Source organism: Nycticebus coucang, chromosome 19, assembly GCF_027406575.1.
Source record: "Nycticebus coucang isolate mNycCou1 chromosome 19, mNycCou1.pri, whole genome shotgun sequence".
Taxonomy (NCBI): domain Eukaryota; kingdom Metazoa; phylum Chordata; class Mammalia; order Primates; family Lorisidae; genus Nycticebus; species Nycticebus coucang.
The window spans coordinates 25,872,148-25,896,288 of NC_069798.1; the positions used below are offsets into that span (position 1 = coordinate 25,872,148).

Genomic DNA, 24,141 nt, shown 5'->3' on the forward strand with positions numbered 1-24,141 from the left:
GTACCTGCAATTACATTTCCTTTAATAATATTTCCACTCATTAGTACTCTAACGGAACAAAAGAAAAAGCCTGAATACATAGACTGCAGCGAATTAACTATGATTAAGGAAGAAACACGGAAGGAAGTTTAGTGTTACTAAATATTTTTAGTTCCTGGGCCATTGGATTCATGCAGGTTTATTAGCAGGTTTTTGGTTTGTTTAAACTTAATGATGCCTGAGTTTGCAATGCTTTATTTTTCTGCTTCCTTAATTTTTATTATATGACAGATAACTAACATGTCATTTCTCCTTTACCCCTAGACTGTGTTCTTTTCCACAGAGTCAAAGGTGTCCGATCACAGTCAACCACTGATTTTCCTTATGTCCCTGCCTGTGCAAAAATCATCGCCTGTGCTCCTGCTTTGTGCTTTAAGTGCAGTATCTCGTGGGCCCCCACGGGTGAAGCCCTGGATTGCTGGTTTTATGCGATCCCTTTTACAGAACTACAAACTAATTTAACTGAAATCACTGTGGATAGATTAAAAAAAAAAAAAAACTCTCACATTCCTCAGAAACTTTCAACCTTAATCAGTCATCAAACCTATCCATAAAATATATGTCATCTCTCAAAAACAGCAAACAATCCACTGCTTTGGAAATAAATCACCAACAAATAGCTGGTTCTAATCTCCCTCACTTTCTATCTTTGTCTATGTCTTCAAATCAAGAACAATAAAGCATCTTTGTTAAGAAAAGAAATATCTAAATAATAAAGATACAAGAAAAGAACCCACAAAATTTGAGCTGTGACACAGAACTGTAAAAGTGAAGTCTGGTTTTGTCCATCTTCCTGAATTAGCAAAATGAAGAAGAATTTCCCAGAAAATATAAAACTTTCAGATTTTGATGTTAAAAAATAGGCTGAATATATGCTAAAATGCATTTTTTTTGGCATATTCTGTGAAATCTGATTCCTGATGAAGCAGTGGGTGTCCATCCTTGTTCCTAGCTTGCTTCAGGGCTGAAGCTGCACGATAACAAGCTTCCTCTGGACTTTGGTGCAAAATGGACATACAAAGTAAGTATCTGACACATCCATAGCACCTTTCATGTTTACCACTCAAAGAGCTTTAGAAAGTTCAATTAATTCATCAAGCTTCATAAACTCTGAAGGACAGGCATAATGACAGCTCTTCGTCTAACTAACCCCTGGCAGCCAGAGGTCAGCTGGGTGCCTCAACACAGAAAAGATTTTAACTGTGCAATTTTTGAATTGTTTATCCCATTCTGAGAAGTCAGAGGCACAATGAAGAAACTCTGAGTCATTGTAAAGTTCTATGAATTATGAGAGCAGTTATGAATGCACACAGAAAGGATGAGCTCATTGCCAACATGCTGAAGAACTCTGGCTATCTCTACTTGGGCAAAGAAGGTTTATCCTGACATATAAATGAGAATAATACTATTTACCCTTGTGGGATTGTTGGAAATAAGAAATTTTAAGTGTCCATAAAGTGGTTAATGGATTTTTCCAATAAATCATTGAGTGAAATTTAACAAAATCATTTATGTTTTGTTCCCCACCAATCTCAAGCCCTCTGAAACCTTTTAGAGCCTGGAAAGGACACTCCTATGTGGAGATGACATTGGGCATCCTCCGTTTCTAGGGGACAGAGCCTTGCAATAAATAACTACTATTTATGATGATAGAAAAAGGGAACAGCTAACGTGGGAAGTAGGGTCAAGGACCATGCCCCCCACCCTTCCCAGTCCCTGTTCTTTGGGCGGTAGTAGGAAGTCCCCCTGCTTATTATTTCTGAAAGTTTTCCTTCATGTGTGGAAGCTCTAGGAAGCAAATCTGAGCTCAATTTTAAGAACTTCAAAACAATTACAGCTCTCTGACAGTAGAAAAGTGTATTAATACCTACGAGATCTTTATCCCTGGGGTGGGCTTGAAATAGTCAAGCATATCGTGACCATTGTATATTTTTGCCAATATGAGAGCTTATAAAATTCATTATGCTTTCATATGCATTGACTTAAATCCTTGCTATAACAATGAATTTGATACTTATATCTCCCATTCTACTGAGTAGGTCAACAATGCTTAATAACTGAACCAAATATTGTAGACGACCAGATTGGGAAGATATTGTAAAGCAATACTGTAGATAGTAACATAACATGAATCATTTTTTGTTATTTCATTTTCATAACAACTCTCTATATAACTGACATTATGGACGGATATACGGCTGTAAGATAATAAAGAGAGCCTTATAAATCCCAGAATTCTATTCCTATTTCTAGAATTAGGATCTTTTTCTCAAATGGGCTTAGTCTGACTTCAAAACTCTTGTACCTGAGATAGTGTAATTAATGCTTCTCTCTAGTTTATTGATAGCAATACAACGACATAAATGCTAGACTTCAAGGTCTTCTTTTCCATGCTGAAATTATACTTGCTTACTCTGTACCAGGCAAAAGCTAAGTCCATAGCATGAATATGTCATTTAAGGTTCTAGAACAATCTTATAGGATTAGTACAGTTATTATTTTTGTTTTTCACATGAAGAAGCTGAAACACAGAGAATTGGAATAGCTTTATAAAGGCTGTACAATTAGCCAGGGTAGAAATAAGAATCAAAACCAGGTGTATTCAGTGCCACAAGGGCCATTCTCAGCCACTATGCTAGATGATGTTATACATAGTGCTGTAACGCCTTGTAAGTAAATTTTACAGATATAAAAATGATAAAGTCTCAACTAAGGGCACAGATAAAACTGATGGCATGATTAAAAAGTTCAAAGTCATAATTTTTACATTCTTTTTATCCAAAGCTAAAGCAATATTTTTATTTAACTAAAGACCTCATCTTTTGCACCATTCAGAATTACTAGCACTTGATGTTTTAATAATAAATATATCAAATCAAAGACGATGCCATTCTTAAACATTTCAACACATCCTAAGCCTGAAATAGAAAAACTTTATTTTCTTTTTTTCTTTGATGCCCACTGTCTCACAGAAGAAACCAAATTAGACTAACTTAATTTAATTTCAATTCCTCTCAACTTCAATTGGAAATACGAAACACCTAGTTCTTTTGTTGTAAAAATAATTTAAATACCAGACTACAAACTTTTATGTAGAACATTTAACATGTTATAATTTGTTTTTTATGGTGGATAATTAAGATGAGAGAAAGACATTTTAGAGATGAGAAGGGGAGACAGAAATATTCAGATAAGACAAGTGGAAGATTAAGTAAAACACCAATGAACAATGAACCACACATACGCTCCTCCACACTGCACAGATAGCCTTAGAAAAGGAACACAGATGATACGCACTGGGCATACAATAAGTGATTGATTAATAAGGGAGTAAGATCAGGACACGGAGATTTTCATTATGTTATATCCCTATTTGATGGTTTTCTAGTCTTTCAAAGTTATACCATACCAGCATAATCTATGGGCATTTGGCAGTCGACCAAAAGAAATGAAAGACCGTGATCAGGCCACTATCATAAATGGTGAGGCCAATTTACAAAACTCCGGTAAATGAATTAAGATGTACAACCTCTTAATTAGTAATTAGCCTTCAAATTGTGTACTAAACAGAATTATAACTTGGTAGTTTTATTACTGTCCATTTTTTATCATGGAAAATTTCTATTGTTTATCTTCATGATCACACAAACATGTATTTTTCAAGTTTAAATTCCTATCACAAAGGTACTATCTCTGTGTACTTTAAGTCCACTCACGAGTTTGTACTCTTCTATATAAATCAGACTGTATTAAGTGCATTTGTTCTAGCTGGCGTGCACCTGACTCCAGAAGTCTCAGTACCTGCTGCCTCTCCAGACGCATCCTCTTGGCCGCATTTCTACTCTCACTCTCACAGGCGGAAGCCAAGATACTCTCTGCAACTGCTGAAGTAAGGTGAGAAGGAATAGGTCGAGACTAAAAAGAAAAAGAGAGAAAAATATGAAAGAAATTATTAACAGTATCATGAATAGGCAGGCCAACGCTATTCTCAGAAGAGTTCACAGGACCATCAACCCCGGCAGGTGTATCTATTTATTTCAACTGAATTTATTTTAATAAAAAAAAAGAGGAAATGGAAATTGCAAAGATGGAAAATGAAAGCTAGTTAGAGGTTAAACTTATTGTTGCTACGCAGATCCATCACTCATTCCCACAGACCTGCTGTCACAAGCCTCTAGTCTGGGCCATGAAGCTGGAGTTTAAGCAGTCAATAGTAAAATTGCTAACTGAATTATGCAAATAAAATGAGTTCTTTAATTCTTTTATAACGTATGACAATGTACAACAAAACGAAACGAAAACAAGTGACAGGGCTGAAACATAGTTTAAAAAAACTAACAGATACTCACACCATGTCAAACAATCTTAATATGAAATATTATGACTATTTACAGTCTAAGTTGTGACATAGTTGATGTGATTAAAATGCTTTAAAAAATTGCTAGAACTTCCAGGACTATGTTGAATAGTAATGGCGACAGAGGACAACCTTGTCTGGTTCCAGTTCTAAGTGGAAAAGCTTTCTGTTTAGCTCCATTCAGTAAGATATTAGCTGTAGGTTTGTCATAGAAAGCTTCAATCAGTTTAAGAAATGTGCCACCTATGCCTATACTCTTCAGTGTTCTAATTAGAAAAGGATGCTGGATTTTATCAAATGCTTTTTCTGCATCTATTGAGAGCATCATATGGTCTTTGTTCTTGCTTCTGTTGATACAGTGAATAATGTTTACAGTCTTGTGTATATTAAAGCAGCCTTACATCCCTGGGATTAAATCTACTTGATCATGATGTATGACTTTCCTTAGTTTAAATAAATACTTCCTTTAGTTTAAATGCACACTAAAAACAATCAGTCCTAGAATGATTTTGATATACCAAAGTTTGGGTGCTTTTAGTGTGAGATAATGTTTGCCTGTGTGCATATGTATATTTTGTTTCATTTATGTGAGTTGATATTATTACTTTAACAGGCATATACTGAAATCTATCTTCTATTAGCTCACATATAAATTAATTAGTCTTTCAATTAAACTCCTAATTAACTATAAATTATTTGTAACTCTCTGTATCATTTGTAATAATCATAGAAAAGTTTTCCATTCTTTTTCCCATAATTACATGCAAAATCATCTAACAGAAAGTAAAGCACTTAATGAGATAGAACATTTTTTTTAATTAAGATTAGTAAATGGTAGATAAGAAATAACATGAAAATTAAACTAGATGAGATAGTAAAATAATGTGAAATCACAAAATAAAAGTATCTTTTGGGAATCTAGCATCTACAGTGACAGAGTTAGGGTTTTCAAAGCCTCAGTCCAAATAAGTGTGAATGTTATTGATTGGAAGTTTCCAAATCAATTGAAATATTTTATCTTTTTAAAAGAAACTTGAAGAAGCTTTTACTGTACATGAGTCATTTTTATCAACTCTGGCATGTAAAATGTGCTATAGAAAACTGAATCACAGGGTTTACATCTCAAGTAATATTCTAGAACAAATAAATTCAGTCCACAGTGTTTTCAAAGAAATTCCTCAGTCAAATTTGTGCAGGGTAGAAAGAGACCAGGCTCTGACCTTGGGGGAGCTGGGAAATAATTTCTGTAGGTGCCTCCACAGACTTCCTCACTGCTTCCCTTGAATGTAGCCTCTGTAGGTAAAGGGTAAGGAAGGGGGCGGGAACAGTCTGCCCCTGCCAACCCTGAGAGAGGTCTGCAGTGATGGGTACACAGCTTTGACAATAAAGAAGTAGGATACTTGAGATGTTATTTCTACAAAAGAAAGAGAAGGGAAGAGCCCTGAGGTGGTGGGAAAAAATGCAACAGAAGTGTCTTGAGAAGGAAATAAGAAAGCCGGACAACTGTGCCTTGGGAACAGAGAAGAGGGTCAACTGAAGTAAATGTAAAAATACAGTCATAAAGATGGAAGCACAATTTCAAAACTCATACTTTCCTCATTTAATTCTCTACTCCTATTCCACCAAGTATCGATAAAGTACCACAGTCCAAAACTAAATAAATATTAATTTATAAAATCAGTGTCTCAGGAAAAGATGGCTGCTGCCTGGGTTAAAATTGTATTGTAATCTTATTTTCATGGGAACTAGGTACTCATTAACATCCTTCTTGACTGAGCTAATTTTTGAGGTAAAGGGTATTATAGAATAAGAATGTTCTTATTGGGTGGTGCCTGTGGCTCAAGGAGTAGGGCGCCGGTCCCATATGCCGGAGGTGGCGGGTTCAAGCCCAGCCCTGGCCAAAAACCACAAAAAAAAAAAAAAAAAAAAAAAAAAAGAATGTTCTTATTATAGAATAAGAATAAAAAATAAGAATAAGAAGATTTCATTATAAATAAGAAAAATATTTATATTTGATTATAGTTACATTATTCAAATAGGAGTGAGGGTTTACCCTTTAAAAAATTTATTATTAGATCCTTTATCTGGTACCAAGTATAAAATTAACAGAATCTAAATAAAACCTGAGAATCCTCTCTTTTCTTAATCCAATTCCTGATAATCACGTGGGATTCATAGGAATATATTTTGGTTCTTCATTACTTCTATTTTTCATCAGATATCTCCATTCCAAGTTAGAAATATACAAAGCTATGCAAGTTTATTACATAGATTAAATTGTGTTAATAAATACACAAGTTCCTTAAATGTATAAATTTGTTGAATAAGGAGAACACAAGGTGAAATATCCCTTTAATTAAAATTACCCGGTAGCATTTTCTTTCCACTTCTTTTTAACTTTTAAAAACAAATTTTACTAAACAACTAAACAGTGAACATTGTTATGCATAATTTATGTAATTTCCTTTTCAAAGAAAGTGACAGAAACAGTTGGGTCTTCCCAAAAGGTGGATGTGTTAATTTTCTCAGAAATTAGAATAGTGTGCTGGATGAGTGGAGCTAAACATTCTTTAAAATCACTTGATAACCTAAAACATCAAGATTTTGAAAAGCAAGTCAACTTCAAGATAAAGCAATCATGTACTCGTCCCTGTGACGTCTGAAGAATAAGTTGACGCAAAGGTCCATAATTCAACATTGGCTATAGATAAATAGGATAATTTGAAAAATAGAGTTTTTCTGAGTTTATTGTAGAATCATAATTTGAGAACTCTAAATAGCCACAGAAATTATCCGGGACAAGTTTCTTCTCTAAACTTGGAAGAAACTGAAACCCAGGTAGATTAAATAATTTTCCAAAGAACAAATTGAGCTACTTCTAGAATCTGGGTTTCATGTCTCCTGATTATCAACTCATTTATTCTCATAAATTCTGTTCTCTGCTTTGTACGTTTATATAATTTATCATTAATAAAGCAAAATATTCTAAAAAAAGCCTTATATATGAAGTATTGTTTTCAACTAAAAAAATAAGCAGGTCAAAGATAGCCCTCGACATGCATGTATTATAAGCATCATAATTAATTCAAGCTCACTGGCAAGAAAGGAAGAATGAATTCACAAAATATCTATATTGCAATTTAAGAATATATACGTATTTTTCAAAGAGTTTACTACACAATCCTTCTCATTTAATTTTTAGGTAAATGTTAATAATAGGTAACTCCTGTTGGGAGTCTAGGATGGAGTCATTAATACAAAAGGTTTAGATTCATCACCAAATTTAACCTTCTGGCTAATCTTTGAGAAAAATACTTATATTAATCATATTTAAGAGAAAAATAAATTGAAGTTCTGAGAGATTATATAACTCGCCAAGACAGTGCAGCTATGTATGTGGAAACTACTGGATTCAAGTCTAAATCTGATGACAAATTAGGAATAATAATCCCAAGGTAGCAATTACTCTTATTTTACAATTAGGCCCCAGGGAGCTTACATAAAGCTAAAGCTCTTCAATAGTACACATTCCTGCAAAGGAATCCACTTACAACTAACACCTCTTTGCACTGAAGCAAAGGATATTATTCCCTAACATCCTTCTGCTAAAATGATTGAAATCCTCCTACTACATTTCCCTATTAATTCTTTAAAATCCTCCTTCAAGTGTGGAACAAAGATAAAAATGTAACTTATCTAAGTTATGCCTGAACTGTTTTGAACTGATGCCATCTAAATTCACAAGATTTAACACTGTAACCTAATCATTGTACCTTCATATTAATCTGAAGTTAAAAATAAATAAAATCACAAGACTTTAATGTTAAACAAAAATCACTGTACACAGAACATAACCAAACTTAGTTATGAGAGAACAGGAGGCAGGCAGAATTCTTTCCCTCCTGTGATGCAGTCCTGTGAAAGATCCCTTTAGTTGTAACACAGACGAAATAATGACAAATGCCGGTGGTCCCTACTACTCACAGAGCTCAATTATGAAAGTTGTTTTCTCATTATTCCTTCATAATCTTTTATCCATCTCGCAATTCAAAAGTACTCATATCAACACAGTGAGAAGGAAATGAATCAGTTTTTCTCCTTATAAAAGCAATTCTATTCTTGTAAAATTTTTGACTCCTGTTTAGTATGGGTTCTGAGGATCATCTTCCTTTGGACTCTCCCCCATCTCTACGCTTGATAGCTGAGAGCTTGTTCTAATATCACTCCTTTAGGATCCTCCTAGGACACAATGAGCAAAGTGTACTAAGGGCTATGGTCTGCGATTCCACCAGGGATGAGGGCTAAAAATTTCCTCGTATTTTAGGAAGAGTGGCCATCGCACATGAAAGCTTCCACATAATAACTGGAAATGAGAATATTTTGACAGAAAAATCGAATGTAAAGAACTCAATAAATAATGTATGAAAAATAATACTTCTGGTTGAAGCTTGTTTCATAAATAAATACATATACTATCTGATATATAATGATAATTAACATGAATATAATTATACCATTTACATGATCTAAATTGGGGACATTTGTTACCTATTTCTTTCTCTGGATATAAGACGTTAACCCTCCTCACTAATTATCTTTTCTTAATTAGCTGTCATTCTCAGCTGGGCTTTGAGTGATCTTTCTCCAGCACTGTTCTTGTCATAATAATTATCTATACTCAAATCAGTAGTGTTTGTGTCATTAAACAGATGGCTAAACTGTCACATGGAGCTTTTAGAATTTGAAAAGTCGCATTTTAATTGGGGATTTAAGATGTGATTGCTGTTGGAACAATGTAAATGTATCTTATCTATGCAAGTAAAACTTACCACCACAAAATCTGTCCAATTTTTTTGATCCTTAAATGAAATGTATGTAGTGGGTGTATGGCTGATCACTGTATAATTCGTTCAACTGTACCGTATGTTTGAAAAATTGCCTAATAAAATATTGGAAAATAAAAAAAAACAACCTGTAAACTAAATAAGAGTTCTCTGAAATTCAGCTGAACATTTAGGATGGCACAAATGTAAGAATGTAAGGTTGTGTTCATAGGCTAGTGTAGCAATGCTCCTTAGTCTCTAGAGTTTAAGTCAAGTTTAATCAAAAATTAGTAAGACCAGGTTGGGAGCAACTGTGATATCTACTGGTGATTTAAATAAATAATGCAGTAGTTAGAATTCAGGTAGGTTCCTAAATTAAGATTATTCCTCCTAATCTTGTTACTTAATAACACACTCTAACAACTGGTATAGGCACACACTCTACCAACTGGTATATCCATATCTAAAGACCTAGCGGCACAGTTTGTATTGGAAGTTTCAGCTCCGGGATCCCTTCTGTTAACCAGGTAGTTTCATTCACAGGCATCAGCAGAATAGAGGCAGTTTATAACTAAGTTAGAGTCACCTCAATATTATTCTATCATCAGTTACTTGCTATCTAAATGATTGTTTTGTGACTTAATCTCTCTCATGCTCAGTCACCATGCTAGATATCATTATTTCTATTTTTACAAATGGCAAAACTGAGGTTCAGTCAGAAAAATAGAAACAAGAGAAAAAGTCTCCACATCATAGGATAGTTTTCAGAATTCTATGAAGCAATGCACATAAAATCACTAGTAGCTTTATTTGTTCAAAAATACATTTATTGAATAAGCAATTTCTATATATTAGGAACTATGCCAAGTTCAGAGATATGACTATAAATAATATCAATACTGTCTCTACCATCACAGAGTTTACTTGACAAGCTACTACAATGCCTAACACATAGGGAATAATAATACACAAGTGTTCATTAGGACTCAACACTTTATCAGCAATTCTGAAATTCTAATTTTGTAGAAAGTGGAAAACTTTTCAGGGACTTGGGACACATTCAGTTGCCAGGAAAAAACTTAAATGTGAATACTTCATACATATATATTCTTCCTTTTCTCCTAATTTCTGTGACTGCCCCATGTTGTGCTACAGAAATAACAATATATGCATATATGAAATGTTTTTTGAGACTCCACTATGGGTGTTAATGTCCCAAAATCTGAACCATAAGATAATTCAAGATTTCAGATAAGGGTAGCAGTTGTGGATTAAATTAGCTTTTGATGGAAGTGCTGGGTCTCGCACCTTGCTGACTGAACCCCAGTCACCTGGATTGGGCCTGGGCAATCATGGAAACTCATTACTTTATTCCAGTGACCAAGAGGGGGATACGTAATCCAAACAGAGTCAGTCCATGCCCTTTCATTGGAACTGAAATCTGGAGTTGCAGGATTGCTCTTAGATTGTGAGTTCGAAGAATAGAAGTTTAAAGCAGCTGATGGCAACATTTTCCAAGAGGTAGCAGGAACTTATCTCATAGGCAAACCAACACACAACAGAAGTAGAGCTGAAGAATGGGAGAGAAGTGGGCTCCTGATGTTTGAGCCCATGGGTCCAGCTGGAAGTTTCCTTGACTAAGTTTAAGAGTTCAAATTTTTTTTTGAACTCACCACCTCTGGTATACGGGGCCAGCACCCTACTCCTTTGAACCACAGGTGCCACCAGTTTAAAAATGTTTTAATGAAAATTAAATACAAACTAACTTCATCTAGGCTCTGATTATAAATATTATATTTATGAATTAATGGTCTATGCCTTGGCCTTAATTTTAGAATATTACTGACAATTAATAATTATCTTTCACAAATAAAATAAAAAAATCTTATAGTTGATACTCAGAAGAATAATTTAATTGTCATTTGACAAGATCCCTAATCAAGACATAAGATCAACTAAATAATATGCCTTGATTTTTAACTCAATGATCCTTTATTTTAATCTCCACAGGGAAGTATCTTTAACTTCTGAAAATAAGTGATCACATATACATATAATTATAGATTATGGAATCTTTTTCCCTGATAATTTACTTATAAAACCAAACTGTATACCAATTTTATTCATGCAATTAATATCACTACCTATTAAGACTATCAAATAAATGAAATAATTTAAAAATTAGTGTTTTAAGACTTAAAAAGAGTTAAAATTAAGTGTTCTATAATTGTTTTCATTAGGGAAAGAAAACACTCCCTAAAATTTTAAAATAAATTAGGCTAAGTTTTCAGCTAGTAGTTTGTAGAATTAAAATGCAGTTGCAAATGTGAAACTCAAATCACATAATAAAAATTAGCTCATATCTCAACTAATTTCCACCACGAAGTAGTAAATATTTACTTAGTAACTATTCATTCATTCATTCACTCTTTGTCTCACAAATTTTAATTCAGTTGAATTGAACATCAATTAAGGAACTTTAATGAGCAACTAACTCCTTGTATTGTGTAAGACATTGTGGGTGATACAGTAATGAACAAGTTAAGCAGCAAACTACTCAAGAAACATAACTTATTAAGGAGTTAAGGCCCATATATAGATAACAGTAATACGCAGTATAAGACAGGATAAAATAAAACTACAAAAGAGGTACCACAAAGTACAATTTGCACACAGAAGAAAGAGAGATTTAAGGCTGCTCCTAGCTGGCAATGGGGATTAAATAAATAAAGGTACAATTGATTTAGTCCTCCAGGTAGTTCAGAACATTGAGATAATCAGGGCTTGTCAGTAAAGGGAATTGTGAAATTTAACTTCAGATTAAATTGCATTTTATTTTGTCTGTCACGTGCATCAGGTACCGTCCTTAGGTAGGTAGGAGATTTTACATTTTTTTCTATCAAGTGCTGTTTGTTTTTATCTTTATGGTAACAACTGTTGTTTCCATTATTTTTCCCATGGGGAAGCTAAATCTCAGGGACATAAAGTTGACAAGTAACAAGTGGTGAAACACACTCCACAACCAAGATCCAACAACTATAAAAACCAATCTTCAGATTTGCCCACTCAGGCTGCTCGTTTTCCACTGTTGTCCTCAGCGTTCACGTTCCTTCTTCTTCCAGGGTCATTTTGTTCATCCAGAGTCGGACTATGAGCCGCAGTCGCAGCAGCTGTCTGAAGCATTCCTTTACTCCTCACTTTGAAAGTAAAGTTGAGCTGGGCACTGATAATGTAAATTAAAAGGAGTTTTTCTTACATCTTGAAGACTTTTTTCTTACCCTGTTTCCCCGAGAATAAGACAGTGTCTTATTTTAAGGTGTGCTCCCAAAGATGCGCTAGGTCTTATTTTCAGGGGACATCTTATCTTTCCTGTAAGTAGGTCTTATTTTCGGGGAAACAGGGTAGTACTTTGAAGATTGTCTTTTGACATCTATTACGAGGACAAGAAAGTTGTGCAAGCTAAATTTTTTGTTTGTTTTACATAGCCTTTTGTTATTGCTGGAACATTCAAGGATGCCTTTGCTCGTCTGTGGTTTTACTGTGATATTTCTACGTATGGATTTGTTTTATTTACACTGCTCAGTGCTGTCCTTTGTCTACATGGGATTCAGGGTTCAGTTAGTTCTAAGAAATTCTCCCCCCATCATCTCTTTGAATGTTGTACCTTTCTTATTCTGATTTCTCCTTTAGAGAGATTAGATTAGATCTATCTATCATTCTATTCTCTATCTTCTTTTTCATGTTTACCTACTTTTTTCTTTGGGGGGATAATTCCCATACTTCTTATGGCAGTTTACCAATTTTCTCCTTGGCCTAATCGCATATTCTATCTAATCTATTTAGTAAGGTTTTAATTTCAATGCTTACGATGGCTGTCATTTTTACTTCTGAAAGTTGTATTTGGATGTCTTTTAATTGCCTTTAATGGAGGAGTATTCTTTGTAGGGTCCCAGCTTCATACACAGTTTTCAGTTTATGTTCGGCCTGGGCACAAACTAAAATCCATGTGTCCTGAACAGGAGTGGACATTCCCACCCCAGCCCTACTCTGTTTGCATCCACATTTGTCGTGTCTATCTTCCTACATTGTCACTCTGTCCAATGAAAGGCTTAAAATTTTAGCTCTGAGCTTCACATTCATTTCTGGTGCCTGGGGATTTCTTTTTCTTTCTTTTGAGTTTAGGTATTTTTTAAATTGCTATACTCAGGATTAGTTTGGGTGCTTTTAGTGGGAAGCTGTGTGGGCAGTCTGTATGTGAAGGTGAGATAATTCTTGAGGTTCAATTAAATATCTTACTGAAAGTAAAAGATCCAAAATGAGTCACTCTGACAAATACGTTGTATGTATTCTTTACACCCTAGTTACTCTTCTATTTTAGTGCATTTAGGAAACAGCGATAGGAAACAGCGAGCAAAGGAAACCATAATCCCTGAGTTAGGGAAAATGGACCAAGGAACAATATTAAGGTTCAGCATGTCTCATGTTGTGGATTAAGGTATGAAAGGAAATAATTTAGAAGAAAATTCTAAAAAGAATTAGAAGAAAAAAGTAGAAAGGTGACACATTGTATGTTAAACATCATATATACATTATCGCATATAACATTCGCTCTTATAGAAAAATCCAGCCTCAGAAACATCATACAACTTGAACAGGAGTTGAACTAGGCCAGGAATTGAACCTAGGTCTCTCAATTGCAAAAGATCATATGCTGAAATATTATAGTAAGAAATTCAGAATTCGTTTTGAGATTATAAAGTTTTATAGTATCCAAGCCAGAGTTGAGAAAGACTACCACAGGAGCAAAGGTAGATTTATCAGTAAGCTTGTGAACTTGAGACATCAGCCTACCTTAATGGGAAGGATCTCCTGAGTGCTGAAGTTCCTGAATGTTATAAACATTATAGTTGGGATGGGAGTCCCTTTGAAGGTAGGAAGCCTTTATATGTAAATGTGTCTTAAAATTCTCCAATGAGATGTTAAATGAAATGGGTTTGAATCTTCTAAACTTCAATAGTTTTAATAATTCTTTGCCTTGTATCTTTAAATCATCTTTAGCTTGTAATGCCTAAGAAAATGTAAATGCTATGTAAATAGTTTACATAAATGCTATGTAAATAGTTTTTATAGTGTATTATCTAAGAAATAGTTATAAGAAAAATAAGTCTATACATGTTCAATACAGGTGTAACCATCTTATTTTTTCCCAAATAGTTTCAATCGATTGGTCAAATCCACAGACGCAGAATCTGCAGATCTGGAGGGCCAATTGTATAGTGGTAAGAACTGGACGTGGTGTGAGTGTGAGAGACTGCACAGGAACTGAAGGTAAGAGGTGTGACCTGTGAGTCTAAAATACCCCTGAGAAACCTGACAAAGAAAGATGGACTCAGATTATAGAAGAGGAATTGGAGATTAAATATTTTCTTGAAATCTAAAAACTTTATTTTTCTAGGCAAAAGAGAAGATATGTTCCTCTCAGTGAAAAATGAAAACAAGAGCATGTAAAAAAAAAAAAATAGAGAGGATTGAAGGAGCAATGTTTTAAAGAAGATAGAATGATACGGGAGCAGAGTTGGCAAAATTATTTATTCAGAACAAATAAAACCAAGCCACTTCCTCTCTAAAGGTATCAGGGAATATGTGGAAAATTTTGGAAAATCCTAAACATGTTTAATATTACTTGCGCAGGTTCTTTGCATTACAGCTAAGACCGTGGTATATCCATGTTACTAATGGCAGAAGTGAAACAGAGATGCAGGTCAGTGAAGTTGAAAAGGCAAAGGGACTGTGAGAGCAGGTTAGATGTCACGATTGTTAAGGAGGCTATTGTAGGATGAAATTAAAAACGAAGATTATTAATAAAGAATTTAGAGGATGTGAAAGCGTCCTTGGGAATGGTAAATGACAACTGTAAAAGAGAGGGCAAGAGTTGGTACAAATAGCAAGTGGAGGATTCCAACAAAGTATGTTTGCTAATTAGCATCCATTAAGTTAATTGGTCACAAAGAGATAAGCCTGCATAGATGTGCTCATTTGTTTGAAGAATAATGTGAATAATCATCGCTATCAAGATCTAGTATAATGGGCTAGGTATATTCTTTACAAAAGTTTTAGTTTTAAAGAAGCACTTTATTCATTTGTATAATATTTTTATTTGCTAAAATATGAAGAACAAATGTCACCATAGCTTTTTGAATGCTTTAGGATATCAGGGGAATTGTGAGATGAAAATAAGGTCTGATCCCTCTACTGTGAGCCACGTTAAATAAGTAGAAGCAAGTGATCAAACAAGTTATACCCTCTCTAAAAATATACTATTTCCTACACATGAAAGGTCTGTTTTCTGATGTTTATATAATTGTATTATTTACTTATTCATTTCAAAATTTACATCTCATTTTTCCACTAAAAAACTGTCATATCCACCAAGGAAAATCGTACAATAAGAAATCAAATAGAAAAACAACTGGGACATTGGAAAGAGTTTGCCTCTGAACTTCCTGGCAGAGAGACATGGAAGTAAATATATTAAGTTTCATGGTCCTGGTCATGAGAACAAGTGAAATGTTCCATTTCCTTTGGAGAAGTAAATGTTTTTCTTGCATTAAATTCTAAAAGAAACTTCTGAAATACGGTCTTCTGTGGTGGACTTTTAACAGCCTAGTAAGAAATATCCTGGTAAAATTTTACAAAAAAATGAATGAGACTCATTTCTACAATCAGAAATATTCAATGACATATTATTATTATTGTTATTATTTATCTATTTTTTTTTGAGATAGAGCCTTAAGCTGTTGCCCTGGGTAGGGTGCTGTGACACCACAGCTCACAGCAACCTCTAACTCCTGGGCTTAAGCGATTCTCTTGCCTCAGCCTTCCGAGTAGCTAAGACTACAGGCACTTGCCACAATGCCCAACTATTTTTTGGTTGTAGTTGTCATTATTGTGACAATGGTAGGCCCGGGCTGGATTCGAACCCACCAGTTCTGGGGTATGTGGCTGGCGCCTTAGTCACTTGAGCTACAGGTGCCGAGCCTCAATGACAAATATTATCAGCAACTAACTAGGTAATTTTTCAAGAGGCTTTCATTATTAAATTCAAATATCAAGGGCTACCTAGTCTAACTTGGTACAGTGGGATATGAATTTGGTATACAGGAGGAATCACTGGACTACAAATCTCTTAAGCTAAATCTCTCCTAAATATTTTCATTTGGGTTTTACAGAAATACATGTAAGCATATATAGCATGATGGAAGAGTCTCTAATAATGCAAATTCGGAGATCAAAAAAAGAGACATCTCACATAAAGGAGATGATATTCAATGTGGACCAACTCCAGTTTGTTCATAAAGCTTTGTTTTTATGATATTTTCTATTATAGGTATTATTGAATTTAAGGTCAAGACACCTTGAAGAAATGTATTTATTTTCTGGAACAATCAATACATATTCTTCAAGAGAAATAGCTGAACTTGGCCATCAAATCTGCACAATAGATCCAATAGCAATTTGATAGATTTGTCTAAAGGTTAATTTAATGGCTGCTTAACTTACTGGGTTTTTAAATTCCAATGCAATCTAATGAAATCCAGACAATACTCTAGATCAAAGTTATTAATTTAATTTTTCACGAAACAGGCTCTTTTATGTTCATCTCTGGAGATTTTATGATTTGAGATGATTGGTAATAGTGAATTGGTGAGAATATTTAGAAGAGTATCATAATTTGGTTATTCTACCTCATACATTATAGAGACTATCTGGAGCATGACATGGAAATTTTGGTTGCTTAAGCAATCACAACCTGTGGGGTCTTGATAATTCTGTGAAACAAAAATGCATAAATACATATTTTAACGTTTGTGTGCATTCAGTTAAGCCAATTAAAAGTATTTGTATTGGCATGTAAACTCTTTAGAGATAGTGTGAAATAATTAAATATGAATAGATTTTATATTAACAATGAAAAAAATTAGTCCAAGGAAATATTAAGATTCTCAAGTACAGTACATGTGGTGACAAACCACCTCCTTAGGACTATCCCTTTGAATTTCTGAAATTCATTGTTAAACATATAATTCAATATTTTGTGTTTCACTCCACTAAAAGAGTCTTCTGATTTTTGAGACCCTAAATAACTCAAAGAGCTAAGCATGCTGAATTCTATTTACATTTTATAAATTCCCACTAAATAATCCCATACACTGTAATTTACTTCTCTAAATATATATATGCCTTGTCGACTTGTGACATATTGCAGAATAATATGCATAAAAAATCACATGCTGGAAATGAGACATTTTCTTCCTATGTACATGAAATACCATAGAAAAAGGATTTTTGTTTAACATTTCAGTACTTAAAAAAAACACCCTATGAATGTTACACAAGCTTAAAAGTTGTAAGGTCAAAAATGTTTGTGTAAAATATTTAGTAGTAATTACTATATGCCTCTTCCTATCTATTCTGAATGAGTATTCAAAATGACACAAAATCCCACCCAGACCATTTCCATGACAATGAAACCAAACATAAAACAAATAAAAATTTTAAGTGTCAACTAAATGGTAAATTTAGTTCCAGTGGTATATTATTGAGTAATACATAAAACAAAGATGGACTCCAATGTAAATTTTCATTCATGATGGTCCTGTCCCACTTAATCATAGTAAGGCTTTGCATTACTACTTAAGAATTGCACACAACTTGTCACCTCAACAAATATTGATGATCAGGGAACAAATTCTACTTTCACAATTATCAAGTCACACATGCCTGTTTCTTGTTAGTACTTTCCATAATGTTATGTACATTATAGATACTGAATAAATGATTGAATGAATGAAAATCAGAGTTAAATAAGATGTCATTTCTTTATAGCACATTTACTTCAAAATTACTTTGTGAAGCTTCTAGACCTTGTATGAGTCAAGCCTGTGCCCTTCTCTAGGCATAGGACAAGGTTTATACTAGATTGATGTGTTTGTATTTATGCCAAAGTAAATGCATAGAATTAATAAAAATGGCAATTAATTTTTAAAAAATGGTTGAATATTTGAAATATGAGTTAAAGAGCTTGATGATTTTACATGGTGATGTTCTTTTATTCTTAAAGAATGAATAATATAAAAATTTTATACCATGAAAAATGAGATAAATTTTATCAAGGAAAATGGTCCCTAAATAACATTAAAAAGTTAGTGGGAAAATGGTAATGTTGGAAACTAGTAAAAATAAAAATCTAGATATATGATATTATCTTTATTGTTATTTTAAGAGAAAAGTAAATATAGCACATTGTACTCTAAATGAGATATTGTTAACTTGAATTAGAATTTTACATCGACTGGAGTAGACTTGAACCTGATGTTAATGCTAGGTTTCTAGGTTATTACACTTGTTTAGATATCCTTTCATCTGCTATCTGTCTCCTAATATGTAGGTAATAACTACATAATTAATGGGGAAATAGATTTTTCTTCAAAATAGCTCTCATTCTCTCTTATAGCATAATGATGACTATTACCATAATTTAGCTCAGTAAGTTGTGCCATTTTTTATTGTAAAACAATTTATCCACCACAAACTCCAACTCCATTGTAGGGTATATACCCTGAGAAGTAAGCAAATACTTAATTGGTGTATTCTGCAATTTAAAGAAGACTTTTCTTTAAAATATATCAAAGATATATTCACAAGCTAATGTAGAAAAATTGATAATAGTAGATTTGTCCCTTCTCATATATAACATACTCTGAGACTTCTCTTATCTTCACCAATTCACACCTAATTACATAGTCACAGGTTACAAACTCTAAAGCCTAGACTTTCATAGAGCCTTTGCAGATGAGTAGGAGAAACCAGTTTCAGAAAATGTGTAATACATTTCTGCTGATGTACATAAAAAATAAAGAAACAGAAAAAGCATACACTGTAAATGTGTGCACTAGTCCTAGATGTGACAATCACAGCAAGGTGAAATAGAATAAAGTCCAAAAAACTATTCATTTCTAATGTTCTCACTGTTACATCGTCTGATGTCAACATAATTTCATCCGTCTATAAAGCCTAGCTGAGGATAACAGCTCAAGGTACCATCCACAAACACACGAATAAACATACCCAGTACAACAAAGCCTTATATTTCACCAGAGCATTTTTATTCCCTGATCTTTGTTTTCAAGGCTTTCTGTCTGTTAACCCTTGTGAGAAAAATGATATTCTGTAGATGGCTCCATCCTTTGCCTTGTGTTTCAGAGAACTCCTTTCTAACATGCCGTCTAAAGCAGCAACAACTTGTGCCTCAGTTTAAGATTTGATTAACCTCATTCCCACTTCGGTAGCAACAGAAAGAATCCAGATATGAATGAGATACTGGTTCTCACTGGTTTGACTCATATCATCCTCGTTTTCTGTGACATGGTACCACGTGGTCCTGTGAGCACTGGTCTCACCAGCTATTCTTTGCCAAATTAAACAAAGGGAATAAATATTTCAGGAAGATGAAAAGGAGAAGGGGAATAAACAAACAAGCAAACAAAACCCCCTTTGACCTGACGTTATGGAAAAAATAAAAAAAGACACTAAGATGAAAAATAAATAGTGTCATGGTTTACATGTGGGATTTTGATGGAATCTAAGGCTGTGTTTTAATTCAAAACTCACCATCTCAAAACCACTTCTTTTCATCCGCCTGCAGGACTTGAGGTAAGTACGTATACGTTTTCTGGCACGCTCTTGATACTCAGGGAATTGTCGCCTGCATGAGTCAATGATAGCCTGGATCTTTTCTTTGGGCTGCTTAGAGATTGGGACCATTCGGTCCAAGTTTTCATCTACAAACAGCCTGACAAACATCTGTTGGCAAGAGGGAGACAGAGGAGAAGGGTTTGGAGGGCTGCTCTCTTCTGTTCCTAGCTTCCTGTCTTGATTACCGATAGGAAAATACTCTTTTCTGGTTTATGCACTGGAGAAACTTCTCAATGGAAAGCCAGAAAATTTAAGCAAACACTCTTTAAAGACTTTCCAAATGGTTGGATTAAAAAATAGAGAGAGAAGTAGAGAGAAAGGCAGACAGACAGACACACAGACAGAAGAGAATAGACTATCATGTAGAAAAAACTCAGGAAATAACAGTAGACCATGACAATTGAGCACCCCACTAAATTCTCCACTAATGGTAAATGCAACTGTTACATTGCTACACTGCACAGTGGACTAATTTCTGAAACAAACAATCGACTCTCTTGTCATGCATAATTAGGTAAGCTAGGAAAGCAAATGAAATAACAGATGACAGGCGTACTCTTCCGAGGACTAAGCTGAGGCCCCCTCCATCCACTAGGTAAACATGCATACTCACACAACACAATTCCAGTTCTCAGCTCACATTTGGCTTTAAAATTCTAAACAAAACACAGCAATTCTGGTGTCTGGTTGGCAAAGAGTGTTTCATGTACTTTTTAAATCCTTCTGTAAATTAAACAAACATGTCTCTAAAATATCCACATTTACCAACAAGCAACAACATGAAAGTGAAGTGGTAAAAATTAAACCACACTTGGAGGGTGGCAAGACTCACATTAAAAGCTTTCAGCCGCTCAGCTTCCACACCGTCTGTCTCGTTCACTTTCTCTGAATCGTCATGGTCATCGTGGTCATCTTCATCCTCATCTCCCCTGGTTAATGACAGATCCTCAGCGCCTCGGTCTACACTCTCATTTTTGCCAGAGTCATAGCTTGAGTAACTGTGTGCAGGAGACTGAAAAGAGAGGGTGAAATTGCTGCTTTTAAATTCATTTCCCAATCTTACACATTTTACGTTGTATTTCTAATTTCAACTATGTCTGAACGATCTTGTTTATGAATAGACAACTCTAGAGCTGAGGTGATTTAAATTTGCATCAAAATTAATACAAATTATATTAGAAAATCATTTCCTTGGTGACATTAGTCACACTGGAGGTGCCCAGTAGCTATATGCAAGATTTCTATTACCACAGAAAGTTGTAATGAACGGAGCTCTTCCAGAGCAATTACTATGTCCGCTCAGAGTCTATATTCCAAATACAAAAGCAACCTATAATCAATTTGGCGAGAGCATCACTGAAACACACATTCTTAGAAACAGACAGGACATTGGAGCTTAGTGTTAGCATTTGTAGAACATGTATGGAAACTGAGCCATAGATATGTCAAATTAACATGCCCAAAAAGGACTATATAAAATACTTTTGAGATCAGGGCTATTAGTTATAAGTCATTATGCTTTAAAATAAATATGTAAGTTGTCTGTGAGTCTTCAGGTGGCTTTTGACTTTGTTTTAGAAAAAGGGAACCAGATTTCTTCCTAACTGTTAGTGCGTCTGTATTCTAACACTACACAAAGGTTGCAAAGATAGCACAAAATATCTGAAAACTTAAAAAAATTTAAAATATAAATGGTTGATGGTTGCCTTAGAAGGGCAGTTGTCTTAATCCAATAATGTATATCAATGTGCACATGGGGCCATTTGATGATAAAGTAAACTGGCTTTTGATTGTTTTTCATTTTGGGATTATACATATTCAAAATATTTCTTTTTAGGACCTTCTAGGTTAATTCCAGAGTTAGTTTGGAAGAAATGGCCTGGGAATAAAGGAAGTTCAAATCCATGGCGTGATAAGGAGCTTGATTCAGCCATGGGTAGAACAGTAACAAACTATTTTATATAACCCCATCACTAAACAATAATCATCTAAGCATCTTCTAGGTACCTTTGAAAGATATTAAGATGTAATAGAATTTAAAAAGGAATCTTCTATACCTTTTTTTAATGACATAAAATATATTTCTGATACATTAAATGCCATAAAACAAACAATGAAGAAATTTAAGTGAGAGACGTAGAAAAGAAATGAGCACCTAGAACCACCAAGCATTTAGTATATTGGTTGGTTCCCTTAATCTTCACAGCAACCTGGTGAAAGGATACGATCTTCCAGATTCTACAGATAAGGAAACAGCTTCAGAAAGCCTAAATAACCTCTTCTAGTCTAGAGAAAGCTACAACCACTATTTGAACCTAAGTCTGAATGAAGTTAAGAGTGGTGGAACAAGGTTTTCTCTTTAATATAGACTACTGTTTTTCATTGTAAAGGTATATTTACATGTTTGTGTATAATTGAAAGAAAAATATAAAATATTTATTGGTTTACGCACACATTAATAGGAAAACAAAACATTTTACAAGTGATGTCACCTAAAACTATTCTCCACCTAAAGAAATTGGATACATTATTTTCATTTTCTCATAGAACAATAATCAGCAATTCATAAACATTGAGCAAGAAACGTTATCACTTGCTATAAAATATTCACATATGATATATTTAAATAATTTATTATTGCTTCATACAGTTTTACTTGTTTCAGTTGAACAAAGTAGAGGAAAGACAGACTATTATAAGCAAATGAAGATAACTAAATTTTCTTAAACACAAAACATCTTTTGAAGAAAACAGTAAGAAATCCCTTTTTTCAACTTTAGGAATAAACTTATTTTGGATAAACATACTTATTAGGAATAAAATATATTTAAGAGAACAAACTCTTAGTGAACAAGAAGAAGGAACTACTTGTAAGGTAAATATGGAGAATAGCAATTTCTAAAAACTACTGCTTCAAAACCAAATCTATCTCAACATCAATCTTTTCTTCTTTCAACAAAACCTTATTGAGTATAACTACAGCTTGGATATACTATGCCACAGTAATATTCATTTAACAATTATTTTTTGATTACCCATTATGTGTTAGATATTTTTCTAAGCCCTTTGCACATAACATTTCATTTACAATAAACTAGTTAAGCCACTTCATTTGCAAATGATGAAATCAGGATTTGAAATCATGCAGTTTGGCCCTAAGTCTATGATCTTAACCCTTGTCTCTACTGTCTCCATAGAACTACGATGCATGAGGCTATTGTAATAGCCACAGGAATCAATTCCTAAGACTCTGTATTTCTGAACAGCAACTTTAAAAATAAAAATAGCTCTAGAATGAGACCTATTAAATTCACGTCATCATTTAACATCCAACTATGAATTACCCTGAACAAATCTACTGAAAGGAATATATTTTGTATGGGTTGGATACTATCTAATAATGTTTTGATTTACATGGATCTTTAACCTCCTTGTAACTGAACTTCACAGCAGGCCTGGTATTAACATAGCTATATTTTTAATGATTTAAAATATATGATAATAATGATAATAAAATGATGTTAATATATCTGATGGTAAATTTTATGCATCAGTTTGTCTAGATAACAGGGTTTTCGGACAGGTGGCTAAACATTATTTCTGGGTGTATCTCTGAGAATGTTTCTGGATGAGATAATCATTTGAATGGGTGGACACAGTAGGGCAGTTCACCCTCCCAGAGTGGGTGAGCACCAGCCAATCCTTGAGGACTGAATAGAACAAATGTTAAAGGAGGGAAAAATGGGCCCATTCTACCTGACTGCTCAGTCGGGACACATTGAGACTTATACTGCCAGTGACTCCCCAGACTCTCAGGCCTTCAAATTGGGACTTAACTGCACCCCTGACCCCCTGGATATTCAGCTTTTAAATGGCAGGTCATGGGGCTTTTTAGTCTCCATAATTGTATGAGCCAATTCCTCATAATAAATAAATACACACACATATAATCTACTTTATAAATACTTTAATTAAGGCCCAGTAAATTTAACTTGATTGAGCTGACCTCAGACAGTGAGGAAAGTGGCCATGAAGCAGTTAAGGAGAGGCCATCCATCCGTCACTGGGAGGGCAAAGCCACGTGGGGCTTCAGAGAAGGAGGCCATGGGAGTTAGCAGAAAGGAGGGGAACGTCGGCTTTCAGAATGTTAATCAATTATAAAAGTAG

At 34.2% G+C, this 24,141-nt stretch overlaps 1 protein-coding gene across 7 annotated transcripts in view; it reads right to left on the bottom strand.

Moving 5' to 3' along the window:
* Nucleotides 1-24,141, bottom strand: part of NOL4 (nucleolar protein 4) — a 429,636-nt gene that overhangs the window by 113,083 nt on the left and 292,412 nt on the right. For 4 of the 7 annotated variants that reach the window (XM_053571782.1, XM_053571783.1, XM_053571786.1 and 1 more), the window contains 3 exons: nucleotides 20,807-20,986; nucleotides 19,891-20,082; nucleotides 3,841-3,954 (listed from right to left, as the gene is read on the bottom strand). In XM_053571782.1, coding sequence (XP_053427757.1) covers nucleotides 3,841-3,954; nucleotides 19,891-20,082; nucleotides 20,807-20,986 — 486 coding nt within the window. The remainder of the gene's footprint in view (nucleotides 1-3,840; nucleotides 3,955-19,890; nucleotides 20,083-20,806; nucleotides 20,987-24,141) is intronic. The other 3 variants (XM_053571784.1, XM_053571788.1, XM_053571785.1) reach the window with 1 other exon arrangement.